The sequence below is a fragment of the Oreochromis niloticus genome, linkage group LG8 (genome assembly GCF_001858045.2).
Source record: "Oreochromis niloticus isolate F11D_XX linkage group LG8, O_niloticus_UMD_NMBU, whole genome shotgun sequence".
Classification (NCBI taxonomy): domain Eukaryota; kingdom Metazoa; phylum Chordata; class Actinopteri; order Cichliformes; family Cichlidae; genus Oreochromis; species Oreochromis niloticus.
The window spans coordinates 27,052,262-27,071,010 of record NC_031973.2 but is presented as its reverse complement, the minus strand read 5'-3'; the positions used below and the strand labels follow the sequence as shown (position 1 = coordinate 27,071,010).

At 37.2% G+C, this 18,749-nt stretch overlaps 1 protein-coding gene across 1 annotated transcript in view; it reads left to right on the top strand.

Moving 5' to 3' along the window:
* The window catches only part of llgl2 (LLGL scribble cell polarity complex component 2), a 45,706-nt gene extending 28,718 nt beyond the window's left edge, over positions 1-16,988 (top strand). Inside the window, exons 16-26 of the mRNA XM_019362127.2 lie at positions 10,829-10,976; positions 11,062-11,209; positions 11,329-11,445; positions 11,537-11,703; positions 12,089-12,353; positions 13,125-13,275; positions 14,184-14,209; positions 14,381-14,428; positions 14,788-14,830; positions 15,522-15,583; positions 15,685-16,988. Of these exons, the coding sequence (XP_019217672.1) occupies positions 10,829-10,976; positions 11,062-11,209; positions 11,329-11,445; positions 11,537-11,703; positions 12,089-12,353; positions 13,125-13,275; positions 14,184-14,209; positions 14,381-14,428; positions 14,788-14,830; positions 15,522-15,561 (1,153 nt within the window). The 3' untranslated portion in view covers positions 15,562-15,583; positions 15,685-16,988. The remainder of the gene's footprint in view (positions 1-10,828; positions 10,977-11,061; positions 11,210-11,328; positions 11,446-11,536; positions 11,704-12,088; positions 12,354-13,124; positions 13,276-14,183; positions 14,210-14,380; positions 14,429-14,787; positions 14,831-15,521; positions 15,584-15,684) is intronic.
* Positions 16,989-18,749: the final 1,761 nt, after the last annotated feature.

The window sequence follows — 18,749 nt, the reverse complement described above, 5'->3', positions numbered from 1 at the left end:
CATAGTATATCTATTATGTTATAGTATTATTACTAAGTCGTAGACTCTCTATTTTGTTATAGTATATCTGCTGAATACAGTATATGTGCCGAATCATAGTATTTATAGCAAATCATAGTATTTGTGCTAAAACATAGTATTTCTGCCACATTATAGTATTTGTGTAAAACCAGAATGTCTGCAAAATCATCATATATCTGTGATGTTATAGTATTACTACTAAGGCATAGTATTTCTTCAAAATTATACTATTTTTGCAGAAACATAGTACTTCTAGTAAATCATAGTATTTCTACTAAATAATAATATTTCTGCCAAATCATAGTATTTGTGCCAAAATATTGTATTTGTACAAAGTCATAATATTTCTTCTAAATCATAGTATTTCAATCAAATCTCAGGAGTTGTGCTAAAAAGCAGTATTACTGCCAAATCATAGTATTTGTACCCAAACATATCAGTTCAACTTATTTAACTCTTCTCAACAGCCCAACACCTCTTCTTCACCCCGTTTCAGCAGAATTGTGAGTTTTTTCACCCCTTTTCAGCACAAATTCCAGCTTTTTCAGGTGTTTTCAACAGAAATCTCTTTTTTAGCAGACATTCTGCTGATTCACCTGTTTTCAGTGCAACGTTCTACTTCTTTACCTCTTTTCAGTAGAAATTCTGCTGATTCACCTATTTTAAGCGGAATTTTCAGCCTTTCACCTCTTATCAATACAAATCTCAGTATCTTCTGCTCATTTCAGAGGAAACCTTTTCACCTCATCTCTTTTCAGTACAAATTTGAACTTCTGTACCCCTTTGAAGCAGAATTTTTGCCTTTTCACCTCTTTTCAGCAAAAGTTTCTGTTTTTTCACTTGTTTTCAGCATAATTTTTCAGTTTCTTTACTGCCATACAATTTTTGCAGCTTTTCATCTTTTTCAGTCATTTTCAGCAGACAGCTTAACCGTTCCGGCATCCACACAGCATTTTCGCAGGAAATGCAAATTTTTCTAGTTATTATTTTCTTTTCCGTACGTTTTTCGCCGTCTATCTCCTTCAAAACCGTTCAACTTAGAAAAACCATTCAAACACCGTTAGATTCCTCTTCTTTTGGAATGGTGTGCTTCTATTTTTTTCATTTTTAACATTTATATTTTTAAAATTATTCAACTTTTTTCATCAAAAATTTCCCATGTATTTCAATGGGGAGATCCTTCAAATTCTCCTTCAACTTAGTCATTTTTCAACTCTAACTACTTCCACATACATTGACATAGAGCCACCATTCAAACTTTAAAACGAAGACAAGACATTCAACTATTCAACTTGTATTTATCTTTTCAATATCTATTATACTTTTTCTTCAGTTCCAGTTTAAGTTTCATGATGTTTTTTCAGCCGTTTCAGAGTTTATAATGGGTGTGTATGGGACGGAATGTTGGGGCTAGAGTGAGACAGCTCAACTGCCAGAGTGAGAGGAGCGAAAAAATTAATCTTAAAATCTTTTTTAAAACTGCTGCTGTGTCCGCAGCGTTTGCTCTACAGGTCTGATTTTACCCTCAAAACGTAGCCATCGCTGTCCTCTTTCATCCAATGTGTTTACTATTGTACTAGGTGTTATGGTTCTTTCATAAATGTCACCAAAGCACAGCCTCCTCCCTCCAACTCCTCCATAGACTCTAATGTTAAAATGGCTCAGAAGGTTCGTTTGAAAATCAGAAGAGCATGGTGTTTTTACACTGTCACCACGTCCATATAATAAACTCCACAGGCATGAAAACTGAGAATTAGGTAGACTGGACATTGCTGTCGCTCACGGTGAAAGAATTTTGTCAATAGGACCTGTACTTTTCATGTGGGAGCGATTTGTTTCGACCTGACTTTTCTGTTCATTTTAAGCAGCAAAAGTGAGGTGCATGTCTGTGTGCGTGTGTACTGAGCCATTGGGTGCAGTCACTATAGCAACCAGGCTCACACCTGCCTGCCTAACGAGCTCTGTCTCTCACTCTGCCAAGATTCATCTTAAACACTTCTCTTTCAACTGCTGCTGTGTCCACAGTGTTTGCTCTACAGCCATCATTTTACCCTCAAAACGTCGCCATCGTTCTTCTCTTTCCAACAGCGTGTCTTTCAGAGCTCAGAGATGTAAACCTTGTAAACTGTGTGGATCCAAGTGGAGGGATCACATTTTAGTCATTCTGTGATTCAAAGAATATGAACTTTTAATATTCATTCAGATGTTTTCTGACTCTAAATTTTCTTTTTCCCATTTCTTAGGTTTTTCTAATTTACAATTAAAACATTTTCAACTATTTTCCAACTTCTTCTCTGTGCTTTTCAGCTTTTAGCAGTTCAGCACTTTTGTTTTCAGGTGCAAATTTCTGTATTTTTCAACTCATTCAACATTTTTAACTTAAAATTCAGCAATTAATTCATTTCAGTGCATACATTCAGATTCAAGCATTCACACTGCAGTTTCTTCAGAAAATGCACTTTCTAGTTAGTGTGAATGCTTGTAAAAGCATTCACAGTATTGTTCTTCTAATCTTTATTATTATTAGTGTGAATGCTTGTAAAAGCATTCACAGTATTGTTCTTCTAATCTTTATTATTATTAGTGTGAATGCTTGTAAAAGCATTCACAGTATTGTTCTTCTAATCTTTATTCTTCTATTTTATTTTTATATATTCCGTACGTTTTTTGTACTGTATCTCCTTCAAAACCGTTCAACTTAGAAAAACCATTCAAACACCGTTAGATTCCTCTTCTTTTGGACATGACTGCTTGTATTTTTCTCATTTATAACATTTATATTTTTAAAATTATTCAACTTTTTTCAACAAAAATTTCCCATGTATTTCAATGGGGAGACCCTTCAAATCCTCATTCAACTTACTCATTTTCAAACTGTATCTACTTCAACATACGTTGACATAGAGCTACCATTCAAACTTTAAAACGACGACAAGACATTCAACTATTCAACTTGTATTTATCTTTTCAGTATCTGTTATACTTTTTCTTCAGTTCCAGTTTAAGTTTCATGATGTTTTTTCACCCGTTTCAGAGTTTATAATGGGTGTGTATGGGACGGAATGTTGGGGCTAGAGTGAGACAGCTCAACTGCTAGAGTGAGAGGAGCGAAAAAATAAATCTTAAAATATTTTTTAAAACTGCTGCTGTGTCCACGGTGTTTGCTCTACAGGTATAATTTTACCCTCAAAACGTAGCCATCGCTGTCCTCTTTCATACAATGTGTTTACTATTGTACTAGGTGTTATGGTTCTTTCATAAATGTCACCAAAGCACAGCCTCCTCCCTCCAACTCCTCCATAGACTCTAATGTTAAAATGGCTCAGAAGGTTCGTTTGAAAATCAGAAGAGCATGGTGTTTTTACACTGTCACCACGTCCATATAATAAACTCCACAGGCATGAAAACTGAGAATTAGGTAGACTAGACATTGCTGCCGCTCACGGTGAAAGAATTTTGTCAATACGACATGTACTTTTCATTTGGGAAGGATTTGTTTGGGGCTGACGTTTCTGTTCATTTTAAGCAGCAAAAGTGAGGTGCATGTCTGTGTGCGTGTGTATGGAGCCCCTGGCTCAGTCACTATAGCAACCAGGCTCACACCTGCCTGCCTAACGAGCTCTCTCTCACTCTGCCAAGATTCATCTTGAACACTTCTCTTTCAACTGCTGCTGTGTCCACAGTGTTTGCTCTACAGCCATCATTTTACCCTCAAAACGAAGCCATCGTTCTTCTCTTTCCAACAGCGTGTCTTTCAAAGCTCAGAGATGTAAACCTTTAAAACTGTGTGGATCCAAATGGAGGGATCATATTTTAGTCATTCAGTGATTCAAAGAATATGAACTTTTAATATTCATTCAGATGTTTTCTGACTCTAAATAGTCTTTTCTCATTACTCAGGTTTTTCTAATTTACATTTAAAACATTTTCAGCTATTTTCCAACTTCTTCTCTGTGCTTGTCAGCTTTTAGCAGTTCAGCACTTTTGTTTTCAGGTGAAAATTTCTGTATTTTTCATCTCATTCAACATTTTTAACTTAAAATTCCGCAATTAATTCTTTTCAGTGCATATATTCAGATTCAAGCATTCACACTGCAGTTTCTTCAGAAAATGCACTTTCTAGTTATTATATTTTATTATATATTCCGTACGTTTTTTGTAGTCTATCTCCTTCAAAACCGTTCAACTTAGAAAAACCATTCAAACACCGTTAGATTCCTCTTCTTTTGGACATGACTGCTTCTATTTTTCTCATTTATAACATTTATATTTTTAATTTTATTCAACTTTTTTCAACAAAAATTTCCCATGTATTTCAATGGGGAGACCCTTCAAATCCTCATTCAACTTACTCATTTTTAAACTCCTACTACTTCCACATACGTTGACATAGAGCCACCATTCAAACTTTAAAACGAAGACAAGACATTCAACTATTCAATTTGTATTTATCTTTTCAATATCTATTATACTTTTTCTTCAGTTCCAGTTTAAGTTTCATGATGATTTTTCAGCCGTTTCAGAGTTTATAATGGGTGTGTATGGGACGGAATGTTGGGGCTAGAGTGAGACAGCTCAACTGCCAGAGTGAGAGGAGCGAAAAAATTAATCTTAAAATATTTTTTAAAACTGCTGCTGTGTCCGCAGCGTTTGCTCTACAGGTCTGATTTTACCCTCAAAACGTAGCCATCGCTGTCCTCTTTCATCCAATGTGTTTACTATTGTACTAGGTGTTATGGTTCTTTCATAAATGTCACCAATGCACAGCCTCCTCCCTCCAACTCCTCCATAGACTCCAATGTTAAAATGGCTCAGAAGGTTCGTTTGAAAATCAGAAGAGCATGGTGTTTTTACACTGTCACCACGTCCATATAATAAACTCCACAGGCATGAAAACTGAGAATTAGGTAGACTGGACATTGCTGCCGCTCACGGTGAAAGAATTTTGTCAATAGGACCTGTACTTTTCATTTGGGAGCGATTTGTTTCGGCCTGACTTTTCTGTTCATTTTAAGCAGCTAAAGTGAGGTGCATGTCTGTGCGCGTGTGTATGGAGCCATTGGGTGCAGTCACTATAGCAACCAGGCTCACACCTGCCTGCCTAACGAGCTCTCTCTCACTCACTGTGCCAAGATTCATCTTAAACACTTCTCTTTCAACTGCTGCTGTGTCCACAGTGTTTGCTCTACAGCCATCATTTTACCCTCAAAATGAAGCCATCGTTCTTCTCTTTCCAACAGAGTGTCTTTCAAAGCTCAGAGATGTAAACCTTTAAAAGTGTGTGGATCCAAGTGGAGGGATTACACTTTAGTCATTCAGTGATTCAAAGAATATGAACTTTTAATATTCATTCAGATGTTTTCTGACTCTAAATTTTCTGTTCTCATTTCTTAGGTTTCCAAATTTTAATTTAAAAACTTTTCAGCTATTTTCCAACTTCTTCTGTGTGAACATCAGCTTTCAAAAGTTCTGCACTTTTGTTTTCAGGTTAAAAACTCTGTATTTTCCAGCTCATTCAACATTTTTATTTTTAACTCAAAATTCAGCAATTAATTCATTTCAGTGCATACATTCAGATTCAAGCATTCACACTGCAGTTTCTTCAGAAAATGCACTTTCTAGTTAGTGTGAATGCTTGTAAAAGCATTCACAGTATTGTTCTTCTAATCTTTATTATTAGTGTGAATGCTTGTAAAAGCATTCACAGTATTGTTCTTCTAATCTTTATTAGTGTGAATGCTTGTAAAAGCATTCACAGTATTGTTCTTCTAATCTTTATTATTATTAGTGTGAATGCTTGTAAAAGCATTCACAGTATTGTTCTTCTAATCTTTATTAGTGTGAATGCTTGTAAAAGCATTCACAGTATTGTTGTTGTAATCTTTATTCTATTTTATTATTATCTATTCCGTACGTTTTTTGTACTGTATCTCCTTCAAAACCGTTCAACTTAGAAAAACCATTCAAACACCATTAGATTCCTCTTCTTTTGGACATGACTGCTTCTACTTTTCTCATTTATAACATTTATATTTTTAAAATTATTCAACTTTTTTCAACAAAAATTTCCCATGTATTTCAATGGGGAGACCCTTCAAATTCTCATTCAACTCACTCCTCTTTAAACTGTATCTACTTCCATATACATTGACGTAGAGCCACCATTGAAACTTTAAAACGAAGACAAGACATTCAACTATTCAACTTGTATTTATCTTTTCAATATCTATTATACTTTTTCTTCAGTTCCAGTTTAAGTTTCATGATATTTTTTCACCCGTTTCAGAGTTTATAATGGGTGTGTATGGGACGGAATGTTGGGGCTAGAGTGAGACAGCTGAACTGCTAGAGTGAGAGGAGCAAAAAAATTTATCTTAAAATCTTTTTTAAAACTGCTGCTGTGTCCGCAGCGTTTGATCTACACGTCTGATTTTACCCTCAAAACGTAGCCATCGCTGTCCTCTTTCATCCAATGTGTTTACTATTGTACTAGGTGTTATGGTTTTGTCATAAATATCACCAAAGCACAGCCTCCTCCCTCCAACTGTTCCATAGACTCTAATGTTAAAATGGATCAGAAGGTTCGTTTGAAAATCAGAAGAGCATGGTGTCTTTCCACTGTCACCACGTCCATATAATAAACTCCACAGGCATGAAAACTGAGAATTCGGTAGACTAGACATTGCTGTCGCTCACGGTGAAAGAATTTTGTCAATAGGACCTGTACTTTTCATTTGGGAGTGATTTGTTTCGGCCTGACTTTTCTGTTCATTTTAAGCAGCTAAAGTGAGGTGCATGTCTGTGCGTGTGTATGGAGCCATTGGGTGCAGTCACTATAGCAACCAGGCTCACACCTGCCTGCCTAACGAGCTCTCTCTCACTGTGCCAAGATTCATGTTAAACACTTGTCTTTCAACTGCTGCTATGTCCACAGTGTTTGCTCTACAGCCATCATTTTACCCTCAAAACGTCGCCATCGTTGTTCTCTTTCCAACAGCATGTCTTTCAAAGCTCAGAGATGTAAACCTTTAAAAGTGTGTGGATCCAAGTGGAGGGATTACACTTTAGTCATTCAGTGATTCAAAGAATATGAACTTTTAATATTCATTCAGATGTTTTCTGACTCTAAATTTTCTGTTCTCATTTCTTAGGTTTTCCAAATTTTAATTTAAAAACTTTTCAGCTATTTTCCAACTTCTTTTGTGTGAACATCAGCTTTCAAAAGTTCTGCACTTTTGTTTTCAGGTTAAAAACTCTGTATTTTCCAGCTCATTCAACATTTTTATTTTTAACTTAAAATTCAGCAATTAATTCATTTCAGTGCATACATTCAGATTCAAGCATTCACACTGCAGTTTCTTCAGAAAATGCACTTTCTAGTTATTATTATTAGTGTGAATGCTTGTAAAAGCATTCACAGTATTGTTCTTCTAATCTTTATTATTATATTTTATTATATATTCCGTACGTTTTTTGTACTGTATCTCCTTCAAAACCGTTCAACTTAGAAAAACCATTCAAACACCATTAGATTCCTCTTCTTTTGGACATGACTGCTTCTACTTTTCTCATTTATAACATTTATATTTTTAATTTTATTCAACTTTTTTCAACAAAAATTTCCCATGTATTTCAATGGGGAGACCCTTCAAATCCTCATTCAACTTACTCATTTTCAAACTGTATCTACTTCAACATACGTTGACATAGAGCCACCATTCAAACTTTAAAACGAAGACAAGACATTCAACTATTCAACTTGTATTTATCTTTTCAATATCTGTTATACTTTTTCTTCAGTTCCAGTTTAAGTTTCATGATGTTTTTTCAGCCATTTCAGCGTTTATAATGGGTGTGTATGGGACGGAATGTTGGGGCTAGAGTGAGACAGCTCAACTGCTAGAGTGAGAGGAGCGAAAAAATTAATCTTAAAATCTTTTTTAAAACTGCTGCTGTGTCCGCAGCGTTTGCTCTACAGGTATGATTTTACCCTCAAAACGTAGCCATCGCTGTCCTCTTTCATCCAATGTGTTTACTATTGTGCTAGGTGTTATGGTTCTTTCATAAATGTCACCAAAGCACAGCCTCCTCCCTCCAACTCCTCCATAGACTCCAATGTTAAAATGGCTCAGAAAGTTCCTTTGAAAATCAGAAGAGCAGGCTGTCTTTACACTGTCACCACGTCCATATAATAAACTCCACAGGCATGAAAACTGAGAATTAGGTAGACTAGACATTGCTGCCGCTCACGGTGAAAGAATGTTGTCAATACGACTTATACTTTTCATTTGGGAGCAATTTGTTTCGGCCTGACTTTTCTGTTCATTTTAAGCAGCAAAAGTGAGGTGCATGTCTGCGTGTGTATGGGGCCATTGGGTGCAGTCACTATAGCAACCAGGCTCACACCTGCCTGCTTAACGAGCTCTCTCTCTCACTGTGCCAAGATTCATTTTAAACACTTCTCTTTCAACTGCTGCTGTGTCCACAGTGTTTGCCCTACAGCCATCATTTTACCCTCAAAACGTCGCCATCGATGTTCTCTTTCCAACAGCATGTCTTTCAAAGCTCAGAAATATAAACTTTTTAAACTGTGTGGATCCAAGTGGAGGGATCACATTTCAGTCATTCAGTGATTCAAAGAATATGAACTTTTAATATTCATTCAGATGTTTTCTGACTCTAAATTTTCTTTTCTCATTTCTTAGGTTTTTCTAATTTACATTTAAAACATTTTCAGCTCTTTTCCAACTACTTCTCTGTGGATGTCAGCTTTTAGCAGTTCAGCTTTTTTGTTTTCAGGTGCAAATTTCTGTATTTTTCATCTCATTCAACATTTTTAACTTAAAATTCAGCAATTAATTCATTTCAGTGCATACATTCAGATTCAAGCATTCACACTGCAGTTTCTTCAGAAAATGCACTTTCTAGTTATATTTTATTATATATTCCGTACGTTTTTTGTAGTCTATCTCCTTCAAAACCGTTCAACTTAGAAAAACCATTCAAACACCATTAGATTCCTCTTCTTTTGGACATGACTGCTTCTATTTTTCTCATTTTTAACATTTATATTTTTAATTTTATTCAACTTTTTTCAACAAAAATTTCCCATGTATTTCAATGGGGAGACCCTTCAAATCATCATTCAACTTACTCATTTTTAAACTCCTACTACTTCCACATACATTGACGTAGATCCACCATTCTAACTTTAAAACGAAGACAAGACATTCAACTATTCAACTTGTATTTATCTTTTCAATATCTATTATACTTTTTCTTCAGTTCCAGTTTAAGTTTCATGATGTTTTTTCAGCCGTTTCAGAGTTTATAATGGGTGTGTATGGGACGGAATGTTGGGGCTAGAGTGAGACAGCTGAACTGCTAGAGTGAGAGGAGCAAAAAAATAAATCTTAAAATATTTTTTAAAACTGCTGCTGTGTCCACGGTGTTTGGTCTACAGGTATGATTTTACCCTCAAAACGTAGCCATCGCTGTCCTCTTTCATCCAATGTGTTTACTATTGTACTAGGTGTTATGGTTCTTTCATAAATGTCACCAATGCACAGCCTCCTCCCTCCAACTCCTCCATAGACTCTAATGTTAAAATGGCTCAGAAGGTTCGTTTGAAAACCAGAAGTACAGGCTGTCTTTACACTGTCACCACGTCCATATAATAAACTCCACAAGCATGAAAACTGAGAATTAGGTAGACTGGACATTGCTGTCGCTCACGGTGAAAGAATTTTGTCAATAGGACCTGTACTTTTCATTTGGGAGCGATTTGTTTCGGCCTGACTTTTCTGTTCATTTTAAGCAGCAAAAGTGAGGTGCATGTCTGTGTGCGTGTGTACTGAGCCATTGGGTGCAGTCACTATAGCAACCAGGCTCACACCTGCCTGCCTAACGAGCTCTGTCTCTCACTGTGCCAAGATTCATCTTAAACACTTCTCTTTCAACTGCTGCTGTGTCCACAGTGTTTGCTCTACAGCCATCATTTTACCCTCAAAACGAAGCCATCGTTGTTCTCTTTACAACACAGTGTTTTTCAAAGCTCAGAGATTTAAACTTTTTAAACTCTGTGGATCCAAGTGGAGGGATCACATTCTAGTCATCCAGTGATTCAAAGAATATGAACTTTTAATATTCATTCAGATGTTTTCTGACTCTAAATTTTCTGTTCTCATTTCTTAGGTTTTCCAAATTTTAATTTAAAAACTTTTCAGCTATTTTCCAACTTCTTCTGTGTGAACATCAGCTTTCAAAAGTTCTGCACTTTTGTTTTCAGGTTAAAAACTCTGTATTTTCCAGCTCATTCAACATTTTTATTTTTAACTCAAAATTCAGCAATTAATTCATTTCAGTGCATACATTCAGATTCAAGCATTCACACTGCAGTTTCTTCAGAAAATGCACTTTCTAGTTTGTAAAAAATGTTTGGAATCATATATGATTTCCGTTCCACTTCTCACGTGTACACCACTTTGTATTGGTCTTTCACGTGGAATTCCAATAAAATTGATTCATGTTTGTGGCTGTAATGTGACAAAATGTGGAAAAGTTCAAGGGGGCCGAATACTTTTGCAAGCCACTCTATAATACGGTACAAGTGATACAGGCACATAATATTTACCTAGGTGGATACTCCAACCTTATATATCAGTCACTCATGCTCAAGTCACAATACATGTTATGAGAAAAACTGATTCCACCTTGTTGTCTCTTTGTTACATTTTAGGAGTAAGCAAAGTATTTGCGCAGCTGTCTGCATATCATATGTGCTAATTTTGTGTTTTCAAACTTTTAGGTGCACGCTAAACCCCAGCGATCAGCTGGCCATGGAGGGTCCTCTGTCCAGAGTGAAGAGCATAAAGAAATCCCTGCGACAGTCCTTTAGACGAATCAGACGTAGCAGAGTCTCTCTAAGAAAACAACATGTTAACACTGCTACTAAGGTAGAATCGCAAAAAGGACTCTGCTACCTTTTCCATGTTTCTCCATTGTCGCATGTGTTATGTATATTGATATCTGCCTAAGCAGCTCCAAGAGGCAAATGCTCGTCTGGAGGCTGAATTGGCAGAGATGGAGCTGGCTCCCGTCCAGAGGAAAATTGAAGCTCGCTCTTCAGACGACTCTTTCACTGGCCTAGTACGGACGCTCTACTTTGCAGACACCTTCCTCTCTGACAGTGAGTTTGCATGTTAAATGTGTAGTATAGTATGTAAACAGCACTTGCTACAGAAATGAATAGTGGGCAGAACTTTGGGTTGTTTCCATTTCCTTACATGTCTCCTCATTTTCTTTTAGGTTCACATAACACGCCCTCCCTGTGGGCAGGGACCAATGGTGGCTGTGTGTTTGCCTACATGCTTCGCCTTCCTTCTGTAGAGCATAGAGCAGATGAGCCTGTCACCGCTCAACTATGTAGGTTTAACATTGTGGTGGCCTGATCTCTCAGCTCTGCCCTCTTCTTGTAAAGTTGTCTCTTCTTTATATTTGCATCCTTTATTTTCAGCCAAAGAGATTCAGCTGATGCACCGCGCTCCTGTCGTCGGTATTGTGGTGTTAGATGGACATGGGGCTCCTCTCCCTGAGCCCCTAGAGGTTGCTCACGATCTGGCTCGCGCGCCTGATATGCAGGGCTCACACCACCTCCTGGTCGTGTCTGAGGAACAGTTTAAGGTTAGACTTGGAGCACTAGGGTTCCAGTGGGTCATTAAGATGTCTTAAAAAGTTAATATCAAAGAAAAGGTGGTCTTAAAATGTCTTGTTTCTTGTAAATTTTTCTAAAGTGTTACATTTTCAGTTAGTATTTTTATAGACTTGTAGATCATAGCCCTAAAAAATAACAATTAAATCAGTTACTGTTGGTTCATGTCACTTGTTGAGCATTGTTGTCTCTTAGCTTGTTCTATGGTCTAAAGAGAATGCCATTTATGTGGTCTAGGCTCACAATTTTAAATATCGGTACAATTACTGTTATTTATTGAAGTGTAGGATAGAAATATTAAATCCTCTTAACATTTCCTAAACTTTATTCCAATGCATTTATTTTGTGTGTGTTCAGGTTTTCACCCTGCCAAAAGTTAGTGCTAAGATGAAATTAAAGCTGACTGCTGTTGATGGCTCTCGAGTGCGAAGGGTAGGCATGGCCTGGTTTGGTAGCAGTCGGACAGAGGACTATGGTGAAAGCGGCTTGTTGGTCCTGACTAATCAGGGCGATGTTCACGTGGTGTCACTGCCACATGTCAAGATGCAGGTACAGTACCCCTGCATCCGCCGAGAGGACGTCAGTGGAATCGCTTCTTGTGTTTTCACAAAGCACGGCCAAGGTATAGAGACGCCTGCGCACACGTTTCTTCCTCTGTTTTACTGGGACTCTAAATACATTCTCTTTAGAATATACCATCAACAACACAGGTGTAACTCTGGCTCGACCTTCTAGAAGCACTTTTCACAAGTCATGTATGTCTTTGTTCTAGCCTGAAGTCTTTAGCCTTAATAGCTATTTGAAGAGATGGGGATCAGTCATAAGTTGTTGACTTTCCACAAAGAGCTAAAGAAACATGTGACAGTCAAAGAATTCAGAGTTGATATATGTGTTAGTGTTTTGCAACAGCAATTTCTAAAGCAGCTTTTACAAAAAGCTGGTGATGCTATGCAATTTTTATGTCCTAGTTACCAATAAAATTAAAGATAATTTAGACACACGCTTCCAAATAACTGCCCAAATAAGGAATGTAAGGTGTTTCAAGATGCCTGTACAACAAGACCTGATTTTAGAATGACTTTGATTTCACTCAAAGAAAAAATGCTTGTTTCATGGTGGTAAACTGGGGTTACAATTGGTATATTTTGTGATTTGCGTTAGTACATGCCGAGACTTGTTGTATTGTGGGATATGTTAATCAGATTAAAGGATCCATTTACTGTCAGATTATTATGAGAACTGGATTGTTTAGTTTGTATGTTTATTGGTTTTAAATGGGAAGACCCTTATGCCGCTTACATCCATGCTGTTCAGTAACTGCTGCCATGAGGTTTCACCCCCCACCCCGCTTACCACTTTCACTAAGCTCCTGTGTCCTGTTGTTCTCCCTCAGGCTTCTACCTGATCTCACCGTCTGAGTTTGAAAGATTCTCTTTGTCGACCCGCTGTGTTGTGGAGCCTCGTTGTCTGGTGGAGGCTCCACTTCATTCTGGCTGCTCCAACCAACACCAGTCACAGCCAGATGGAGCTTCATCTACTCATAGGTACATAAACTTGGAGGTTTCCTTGTTTTCATCATGTTGGTGTTTACTGAATACAAAAGTTTGCTGTAGGGCAATTTGAGCCAGGTTGTTATATGATGCTGGTAGTTACAACTGCCATGTTAAATGAGAGTAAATACATTGTAATAATGCCAAAAAAGTACATAAAAGAGTGAAAAATTTCTAAGGACTTTAATGCTGACCCTGTTGAAGGTATAATAAACATTAGATGGACATCTCACTGATGTGTGCAGAGTGAGTAGATAGAAAGAAAAGTAAACATGAAGTTAGTTAAAAACATTAGAAGCAAGACTGATATTGTGTAACACAGAAGTGCAAATTGCATTTATAAAAAAAGGGTGAAAAGACAGCGATCTGGTCTGGTGGATTTGAGTGTAAACATGGCTGTCTGACTTTCTGATCCCTGGTTGGTGAAACTCACTCTTGGGACATAGAATGTCACGTCTTTCGTGGATAAGGACCCCAAACTAATGCTTGAGGCTGAGAGATGCCGACAGTCCTGACTCAGGTGTGCCTCAACACCTGGAATAGTAAAACCACTCAAGTAAAGCGCATAACATCTCTTGCCTTCTCTTCCAAATGTATAAACCACTAGTTCCAGTATAGTCAGTTATGCTGTTTTTGCATGCTTTTGTCTTTCATTTTCTCTTAATATTTATAAGTGACATCAACCTTCCTGTGACTGCAGATTGAAATCAGCCAGTATGGCTATATCAGCAAAATTTACACATTTTACTTCCAGTGCATTGTCCCTTTTTAACGAATATTTTAACAGGATATCAATATTACATGTTTTACATATTACAATAATTGATATGTTGTGACATCCCTAAGAATGAGCTTTGCAGAGAATGAGCTTTCATTACTTTTTGTCTTCTCTGTCCTTTTAGAGCCAAACATGATGGTGGGGATGCAGGTAAAACAATTAAAAACAAAAAATATCATTCTAACTAAATGTGCATGTGTCACATGAGTGTGTGTTCTGTGTTCTGTGGTGTTGTATAATTCTTTGCTATGCTAAATGTGCTGTCTGTTTTTACACGTACCTTGTCTATGGCTGACTGTGTTGACATGCCATCTATTGCAGAAAATGCAGCTAAACATGTTATGGAGCATGCTTTGCTGAATGATGAGAGTGAGTACTCAAGATACAAAGGCAGGAGAATATCCTGAAATATAGACCTGGAAGGTCAAATAGTATGTCCCTCGGACAATGTAGTTGTTCAAAGGAAATCTGGCTTCAGTTGTAACTGAATCATACTCTACGTTTTTGAGCTAGTACTGCAGCCTCTTACTCACATTGTCATTTGACACATCCAAATTACATGGCTCAGAACCATATATAAGCACCTGACTGATACAACTTCAGTTTTTCCCCAGTGAGCTGGCTTGCTGTGACTGAGCTAACACTCCAAGTCATGACAAAGTGTGGTGATGTTAAAAACAATAGTTAGTTACAGTTGGGTTTTTTGTGTTTTGTTTTTTTCTTTTCAGAAGTACTTCAGGAGATCCAGAAGTCACTAGAAGGAGATCAAATGCAAGTATCACAAACACTTTGTAGTTATACAAAAATTAAATGAGGAAAAAAAAGATGATGTGCCATTCTCAGGCTGGGAAAATGACTGCAGTGTGTAGCTATATCTGTGTGTAAGAACTGTTTGCAGCGTGCACCTCTGCGGGGGAAAAGGCATTGACCAACTTCAGTCTGTTTTGTTACTGTGATTGGAAAGCGGCGTTGCTGGTGTTAATCCCAGAACTCTGAATCCAATAATATTTTCCCAATTAACCTTTAAAAGTAAATCGATGTGATTCTTTGGCTTAAAAAGCTACCAACATTTTTTCTTGCAGATTTTCACTTGATATGTTACGAGAAAATTCAACTCATTCAACCCAGAAATTCTTCTAACATTTCTCCAATATTAACGACAAACATCACACAGTGCATTATGACCATACATCTCCACTTCAGTCTCATTCGTCCAGATAATTTTTCGAAAGTCTTGTGGCTTACTCAAATATAACCTTGCAAATCTAAGGCTTCTCCTTATAGTGAGAAGAGGCTTTTCCCTAGTAAGCCTTGCAAACAAGCTGTACTTGCTCAGTCTTAATTGTAGTATCATAAACTTTTAAAATGCTGAGATTATGGCTCTTGGGTTTTTAAAGGTGAACATGAAGTTGGAAAGTTGTAACCAATTGTGTTAATGGATTCTGTTTTCTGTTTGTCAAAGGTCATTCCTGGAGAATAATGTGAAAAGTGCTGTAGCATGAGGAGCCTATCTCAGCAGCTGAGGTGCGACTTTGTAGCACTTTCTTTCCTACAAATGCAAAACATGCAACCAATTTTTGAATCCACGTCTGTTGGTTCATGGTGTTTTTGTGCTATATCTTTAGAGAGAACCGACATGTTGATATGTCTAAAGTGGACCTAAGCGACAGATCTTGCCTCCATTTTAGCTTACACAACCACTACTGACACCTGACCCCTCTCCTCAGAGACTTACCCGCTCACACCCGCCCCTTCATAGAGACACCAATAGGCTCTTGTCAGAAGTGCTTTCTGAATATCGAGGGCTTTGGCTCAGTAATGGTGCAAAGAATGTGAAGGAAGAGACACCACATGTGCCTAAGGACCATACACTGCTGCCATAGCATGGCCACACCCATTTAATCCCAAAGCTGGATGAGGCACATTACTGGCGTGTGACCGGATCCCTTCAAATCAGCCTTCTACATCTGACATGGAAGCTACTGAGCTGTTTTGTTTGGTATAAAACCGTTTGTTTAAATTCACTTGATGTTCTAATGGCCTTTATCACTACCAGCATCACTATCTAGTCACTGTACTCTGCTGTATATCTTACTGGCCTTCATGTCCTCACAGAGACATGAAGAAGAAAGTTGGGGGATGATTTTTAAATAACATTGATAAATATTTTGTGTAGTTTAGATTTGTAATTTGTTGTAGAAAAGCCCATTTCTACCTGCAAAAACATGTTGTGTCCAAAATTATAAAATGTTAAAATTAACAACAAGTTGCTGTAAAATATTTGACAAATTCTTGAGACACTGAAACACAGAGGAAACGCGTGTTTCAGTCTGAATTAGGTAATACTATTTTAATTTGTTTGGGGTTTTTTGTTGGTTTTGTTTGTTTATACAACAATGATGTAACACAAATCATGCGTTTTCACTTCATGCATAGTCTTTATATATTTTTTCATGTCTTAACTTTTTAAATTTACATTTACAAAGTTGGCATGATTTTAACTTTTAGTGTTTTTTTTTTCTTTTGATGTTAATGAGCTTCCATACTATTCAGAAAATCAGTGGAACATGTAATGCCTGAGATGATATATGTGTGTGTGTTATTTTGACTTATCATTTACTTAGTGAGAGCATTACACATTCTTTACACCACGCATAGGTACTGATGCACTACTGCAATTTTTTGTGCATGTTCTTATTTTAATCTTTTTTCTTTTGCAGGTAATAAATACTGTAATTTAGGAATGTAATTGTAAACTATTGTGCTGAAATATTTTTAATATATAAATGATTCTTTACCTGTGGATCTGTTGTAACTGGGGTTGGCTGCTATTTAGATCACACAAGGAAATATTTTGGTACTATCTCTCACAATGCTGGGTGTTTTAGCATCAGTCTAGAATCTATTTTTGTAGTGAATTGATTAAGAATGCTAATTTTTTTAATAACTTTACACTACAATTTTCTTGGATAAAATTGTTTTTTCAAAGAATGACTTTCTGGCTCTTTTTTTCTGCATAGTATCTACATTTTGTAACATAGCACAAAATCGATATGGAAAAAATGACTATGCCGCAATGCAATTCTTGATTGTGTGACTGTCCCCAAGTCTTCAAGTCTTTGTGTGCTTGGTTCAGAGACCAAATGTCAACTCGGAACCCATTATTTGGCCCTCATGAACTGCCAAAGCTCAGTACTCCTTTTTGGTATCTTTTCCTCCAAAAGCCTAGCTACAGTGTTGTGTACTTGAGAGCATAGCTTTCTCTGATGAAATCTATACAATGAAGGAGGAATCGGCTCTCCTGCGTGATCCAACTGTTTTGATAATAATGATAATGATAATAAAAACTTTGTTTGAAAGTGCAATATAGTCAAAGTGCTGAACAGCTGCTCCAATCTGACAAGACAACCAGTGAAGAGATTTTAATACTAGAGTAATGTGCTCAAAAATCCCAGTTTTGGTTAAAATGCGAGCAGCTGCATCTTGTACCATCTGTAAACCTCTAAAACGTTTCTCCCGTAAGCCAGAAGGGAGAGCATTATAATAATCAATGCACGAAGACACAAATTAATGGACAAGAATCTCTGCAGTGTCAAGTGATAAAACTTGTCTGATTTTAGCTATGTTCCTTAGGTGACAAAAGGCAGTCCTTGTTGTCTCTTTTACATGAGAGTCGAAGGAGAGCTCCGGGTCAAGCCACACGCCCAAGTTTTTTACCTTGTCCCTGCAATTTATGACATTCAGCAATTTTCAAGGTGAGGTTTTGGGGCAATTACTGAAATTTTTGTGATCCAATGACCATCAAATCTGTCTTATCAGCATTAAGAAACTAAAATAACAATAATAATAATACTTTTTATTTGAGGGTGCCTTTCAAAAACCTAAGGTCACCTTACAAAAGAAAATTAGTAAAAGGAGCAATAGTCATAAAATACATAAAATAAGTAAAAATTGCAAAACAGAACTTGACAACAGATAAAATCAGCACTAAAGCGAATAAGCCAGTTTGAACAGATGTGTTTTGAGCTGTGACTTAAATATCGGAAGAGAGTCTGTTTCATATGGCTGGAGGAAGAGAGTTCCAGAGCAGAGCGACTGAAGGCTCTGTTCCCCATAGTGATAAGATGTGCGGACGGAACAGTAAGATGAATAGCAAATGAGGATCTGAGAGGGCGGGAAACAGTGGTTACATGAAGCAGGTCACACAAATAGGAAGGAGAAGATTTATGGATACACTTGTATGTGAGAAGTAAGATTTTAAAGTTTATCCTGGCTTCTATGGGGAACCAGTGAAGCTGCTGAAGAACTGGGGTAATATGAGCTCTTGACGGCGTACGAGTTATGACCCCGAGCTGCAGAGTTTTGAAGAAGTTGGAGTTTATAAAGGGACCTTTTAGGGAGACCAAATAAGAGGGAATTGCAGTAATCAATACGGGACGTAATAAGACTATGGACAAGGATGGCAGCAGCATGGGGAGTAAGGAAGGGACGGAGTTGTTTAATATTACCTAAGTGGAAGTATGCAGACCGGATTATGTAATTAATCTGAGACTGGAAATAAAGATTATTATCAAGTGTAACACCCAAACTCTTGACCTGAGGGGAAGGAAGGGTGGGAGAATTTTCAATGTTAATGGAAAAACTGTGGGATTTGGTTAAGATAGAGGCTGTACCAACAAGTAAAACTTCA